This window comes from Rasamsonia byssochlamydoides, assembly GCF_041956645.1.
Source record: "Rasamsonia byssochlamydoides strain NRRL 3658 unplaced genomic scaffold VTN77scaffold_97, whole genome shotgun sequence".
In the NCBI taxonomy this organism is placed as follows: domain Eukaryota; kingdom Fungi; phylum Ascomycota; class Eurotiomycetes; order Eurotiales; family Trichocomaceae; genus Rasamsonia; species Rasamsonia byssochlamydoides.
The window spans coordinates 70,956-76,955 of NW_027192480.1; the positions used below are offsets into that span (position 1 = coordinate 70,956).

The 6,000-nt window shown below is 50.5% G+C and overlaps 1 protein-coding gene across 1 annotated transcript; it reads left to right on the top strand.

Moving 5' to 3' along the window:
• Positions 1-916: 916 nt before the first annotated feature.
• On the top strand, positions 917-2,430 carry VTN77DRAFT_9864 (uncharacterized protein; the record flags this gene model as incomplete). The annotated part of the gene is made up of 7 exons (XM_069426517.1): positions 917-1,062; positions 1,118-1,337; positions 1,390-1,452; positions 1,506-1,829; positions 1,884-2,046; positions 2,105-2,209; positions 2,264-2,430. The coding sequence occupies 7 exons, from the start codon at positions 917-919 to the stop codon at positions 2,428-2,430; spliced, it is 1,188 nt and encodes a 395-aa protein (XP_069273590.1).
• Positions 2,431-6,000: the final 3,570 nt, after the last annotated feature.

Below are 6,000 nucleotides of genomic sequence, written 5' to 3' on the forward strand. Positions count from 1 at the left end.
ATGCCAGCCCATACATATTATGCCCAAGGTCTAGTATATAGCTTCTATAGCATCTAATGCTTATTATAGCCCAGTAACTCCCTAGATCTTAATATGATTAAGCCCTACTGGATCTGGATGAAGAAATAGACTACCCTTTATAGTGCCCCTGCCAATAAGAAGACTGCTAAAGCTGCTTAGTTTCAGGCTTAGGAAGAGCGACCATAAGAGCAAATCCAGCAGTAGACTAAAAGGATTATGCATCATATTTAAGAGGTTATTTGCCTAGAGGGTAGAAATAAATATAAAGAAGGTTATACAGGTGAAGATTCTCATACTTATAAGGAGATAAAAGGGGTCCTCTTAAGCTGGAAGATCTAGATCAATATCAAGGAACATATTGAAGACATCAAGGATGGAGAGACTTTTAAGGATACCTAGGTTAGCATAGTAAAATTGGTAGGGGCAGAGGTACCAGCTGAAACACAAAATTTACTAGTGTCCATTAGCGTGTGTGAAAACTTTTGAGGCCCACCTCCGTACACACATAGATATGAGAGTGGACCAGTAAAAGTCCACGAAGGCGGAATCTCTGGTGTCAATTAACCGGTATAGACTCGATTTTGCAACGAATCCTTGCAATAAGGCATTCCACATATCATGAACTCTCATGCGCTGGCACTTGATCTCTGATGACGTGGCCAGAACGTGCAACTGCTTGATGGCCCAATGGCTTCCTGGGATAGCAGGTGTCTGATGGATGGCGCTGTTCAGCCTCGCGAGACGCCTGGTAGCGCAGCCTCGTCAGATGGCGGGGTTAGGGGCGGCTATCATATCTCTTTTGCAGCTATTTCCTTTTCTCCCCGGTGATATCTGGCTTCCTTGCCGTTGAAGATGTGATTCTTGTTGTCCATGGAGTGTTTCGTTAGATCACAACATGGCTGGCTTCCTGAGTTATCTTTTCAGGGGCCAGACACGCCAGGAGATTCCCGTTCGTCGTCCTATTTCTGCAGCGTACTTGGGTCTCAAAACGCTTTATACCCCTTCGGATCAAAATGATAGCTCTGGAGACATTTCACTCGAGTAGGTCTCTTCGGATGAATGGCTTGATTTATCACTATATTAATACCCACGTCAGCATCGTCGCCGTTCACGGTATCGGAGCAGATCCCTACTTCACCTGGGTAACGAACCAAGTTCACTGGCTTGAGAATGCAGAGATGCTTCCCCAACGTTTTCCAGACGCCCGCATCATGAGCTTTGGTTACGAATCTCAGTGGTTTGGTGCTCATGCTGTTAAGATTAGCCTGCTGTCGGTAGCAGAGGACCTCTTGCAGGATCTGGATGAGGCAAGGAAGGCAAGGCTCCAATAATCGAAAAGTAGTTCGAATCGGGCTGACTTGGCAGCAGCATTGTGCTACTCGTCCAATGATATTCATTGGCCATTGCTTTGGTGGCCTGGTAATCCAACAGGTGACTCCGTCATGTTAGCCGCGGTGCGAAGTTCTGTCCTCTAATGACCACAGGCCTTGTTAAATGCGAGACTGCGGAAAGGCAGTGTTCAGAGCATTTTCGACCATACCGTGGGGGTGGTGTTTCTTGGGACACCGTTTCGTGGCACCGGAGAAATCACCGCCCAGGGCCTTCTGCATTCCGCTGTGGCTGCTGGCTGTGACGTGCAGCCAGCAGTGCTGGGGCATCTGCGGCGCGAAGATAACACCCTCAATTATGTCGTTCAGGAGTTTAGTCGCTTGTGCAAAGAGGATGAGCTCGATCATCTGAACATTGTTTGCTTCTATGAGCAAAAGGAGTCTAAGGTCGGACGTGTTGTGGGTAATGACAGGCTCAGGGTTTGTGAAACGGATACCAATTGTCAGAACTGAATATTAATGAATAATTTACAGGAGTTTGTCGTTGACAAGGCGTCCGGATGCATCGACGGTTATCCCAACTATGGGTTAGGTCTCGATCACTTCCAACTCAACAAGTTTCCTGGACCGGATAATATCTATTATAGGCGGGTTGCCCGAGAGCTGAGGCTTCTGTATGAGAAACGCGGTTCAAAATGTACCACAGTATTTGGCCTGGCCGAGGGGATAGCTGTGACTGATGCAGTTTGAGACAGTAAGAAATCGGCTTGACCGTGTTCCCATTTCGACACAAGAACAAAGCCTGCCTGAAGTGTTGAGGAAGGAACCGCCCAGAGGAGAGCTCTCGACAATCGAGCAAGGTAAGAACGTTTATCGACGGGTTGCCGGGGAACTTTGCTGAGGCGAACTTCCAGAGTGTCTTCGATCTCTCTTCTTTGCAGAAATGGACCGGATCCATGCAATTGAGGATGATGCCGAAGCGAATGGCTCACGACGCATCCGAACTACAGGCGTTGGCTCCAGGCTCACTCGGGTCTTCTGTGGATCAAGGGAAAGCCTGGAGCAGGGAAGTCTACTCTGAAGAAATACGCCATTCGCCAGGAAGATCGCACGCACGCCACGATCTCGTCGTTCTTTTTCAATGCCCGGGGTTCTCCAATCGAGAAGACTCCTCGTGGTCTGTATCAGTCCCTTCTGCATCAACTCCTGCCTCACACGCCAGAACAGCTCTCGAAGTTATCTCTTATCTTCCAAGAAAGGAACCGGAAAATAGGCGACTTCGGGGCGAAATGGAATTGGCATGACGATGAGCTGAGACGGTTGCTGACGGATGTCCTGCTTACCCCGGCTACTCAATCCAATTGCATCTACGTCGATGCGCTCGACGAGGCCGGAGAAGAGGTCGCTGTCCAGCTCGTGGAGTACTTCCAAAGCCTGGTCTCGAGATCTGATCAATCTGACAATTCTCTGCATTTTTGCTTCTCCTGCCGGCATTATCCGATCATTCTTTGCCTGATGGCCTTGAAATCTGTGTTGAAGATGAAAATACGACCGATATTGAAAATTATGTTCGAGGGAGATTTGAACTAAGATACGGGAAGACAAAGCCCGCGTGTTGGAGAAGGAGATCATCGAACGGGCGGACGGCGTATTTCAATGGATCGTTCTTATCGTCCCGCAAGTAATAGGGCAATGCCGGAAAGGGATTTCTTTGCAGAAGATTCAAGACAACATCAGGAGATTACCGCAAAAGCTGCACGACCTTTACCGTGCGATCCTGGGGAACATTCCCGAAGATGAACGACCTTATACATTACGGCTGATGCGGTGGATCTGTTTTGCATTTCGACCTCTGTCCTTGGAGGCAATGCATCTTGCACTTGTCATCGATCCGGATGCACCATGCCATTCGCTCGCAGCATGTGCAACTTCTGAGGCATACGTGGATGCAGATGAAGACATGGAAAGCTGGGTTATACATCTTTCAAGAGGCCTTGCCGAGGTCATTCTTAGTGGAGACGACAATATAATACAATTTGTTCATCAATCGGTCACCGACTACCTCGTTCAAGGTGGCATCCAACTCCTTGAAAATATGCCGTCCGGTAATGCTCTTGCTGGAGCACACCTTGAATTGGCATGGTCATGCGCCCGGGTTATCTGTATGAACGATTGCAAAAATGTAATCGCGAGGGACTCAAAAATTTACATCCCCGAGAGAAGGTTGCGCGAGAAGTATCCGCTTCTCTCCTATGCAGTTGGGTCATGGATTCTACATGCTGTTCACGCAGAGAAGCAGCATGCACCACAAGAAGATCTGCTGCGCCTGTTTCAGAATTCACGCCAATGGTTGCAACTATGGACCAAGTTATTCGCCGTGTTTGGCTTTTATTGGAATTGGTTCCCTGACCCGTGTGAATTGACGGTGCCTCATATTCTAGCGAGATTTGGGCTCAGCAGTACGCTATCTACTCTTCTTGCCACTGACGACTCCGAAGTGGATGCTACGGATTCGGCCGGAAGGACTCCATTATCACATGCAGCATGGCAAGGCCATGAGGCAGTGGTGAGAATTCTTTTGGCGCATAAGAGTATCAACGTCAACTCTAAAGCTGAGGATAGGAGGACACCACTACACTGGGCTGCTATGCACGGGCATGAGGCAGTAGTGCGACTTCTTCTGGCTCACAATGATATCGATATCAACTCTGGGGGCATCCTTGAAGTGACACCATTATTCTGCGCTGTACGTGAGGGGCATGCGGCTGTAACAAAGCTGCTTTTGGCCCAAAAGGATATCGACATCAACTGTAAAAACATTAGATTGATACCACTATTATGTGCAGTGGACCTTGGAAAGGAGGAAGTGATCAGACTGCTTTTGGCACACAAGGCTATTGACGTTAATTCGATGCATGAATCTGGAGCAACGCCGCTTTCGATTGCAGTACAGTCTGGGCAGGCAGATACAGTCAGACTCCTAGTCAGCCATCCTCATATCGACATCAACGTCAAAGATGATGATGGAAATACACTACTCATATTTGCTGCCAGGGAGAAGGGCCTATGTGAAGAGACCATGGAGGAGAATGTGAGGATCTTACTGAGCCATCCCGACATTGACATCGACTGGAAGAATAAGTCTGGTCGTACGGCGCTGTCATACGCAGAAGAGAACGGATACGAGGGAGTAATCCAGCTGTTGAGATCTCACAGAACGGCACAATCTTCTTGAGTGGAGCAGATGCATGGACTTGCCAGAAACTTTTCCATTCGACTAAATAGAAGGAGTGCCATGACTACTACTTTTTTAGCTGGTAGATCTCTTCTGGTTGAAAAGATTTCGATATCTTTGTTCTAATGACCCTATTCGTTCTTTCCCACTATCTGCATCTTTGGTATACCGGTACCTAGTTTAGACATTGCTTTCCTGAGCTGAAACTACAGGATGCTGTACCTGTAATGTGTCAAATTATTGATTCGTTTGTTGGTCGGATATATACACTATGTACACATACTGTACTAGACTGGACACAAAGACCTGGGTACATACTCGGGTAGTAAAGAATGTGGGCAATCATCTATTTGCCTCGACTAATTCCCCCTTACAAACTCCGACACAACCTGTGTAAACTTCTCCGGCTGCTCCGCCATAGGCAAATGGCCCGCTCCGTTGATGACATGCAAGGGGACGCCCTGCGCATAGCTGGCGGCCATCTCCTTCATCGTCGAGGGCAAGACACCATCGCCGCTGCCAACGACGAAGATGCCTCGCACTTGGCCGGATTTCATCTCCTCGCGCACGTCGTACGCGAACAGCGCCTGGACGCTCTGCTTGAACCCGTCCAGCCGGTTGGTCCGCACGTAGTCCTTTACTTTCTCTGCGCGGGCTTGCTGTGCGCCGCCGTCGAAGCTTGAGGGCACGAACCATCGGCGTACCGTCGCCTCGGCTAGCTTCTCACCTACCAGACGCGCCCCGTCGGTATCGACCGGGTAGTCGGTGTCTCCTTCTGCCAGGGCGATCCGCTCTGCCCACGCCTTGGGGTTGCTCGGCGGAGCGACGGCGTTGGTGTCGCAGGACACGAAACTGCCGACCCTCGCGGGATATTTCAGCGCTGTGTTCAACACCGTCACACCGCCCAGGCTGACCCCGATCAGGGCGGCTGCCTTGGGCACGCGCAGGGCGTCGAGTAGCGTGATCAGATCCTGGGCCAGCAGGTCAATCGTCACGGGCTGCTTGCCCCCGTCGTTGGAGCGGCCGCGGCTCCGGTAGCGCAGGATCCGGTAGGCCTTGTTCTCCGGGACGGCGAAGAACAACTGCAAGAAGTCGTCCCAGATGCCCCAGTCCGTTAGGATCGAGTTGCTCAGCACGATAAGCGGCGCCTCCCGGTCAGGAGAACCCTCCAGCCGGTACGGAATCTGAACGCCGTCGGCTGTCGTCACGTACGACTCGATCACGGGCCAGTTGTTGGCCGTCTGAGATGCGGCGAATGTCTTGGTCAGTCCGTCCCGCGAGGTGAATGTCGCAGCATAGTCCTGGCTGGCGAGGGGCAGCAGATCCCGGGGCGCGGGGCCAAAGGTGTAAAACCATTCGTACACGCGGCGCTTCCTGTCGCGGACGACCTTGCTGTAGATCTCCTGCGCCCAGGGC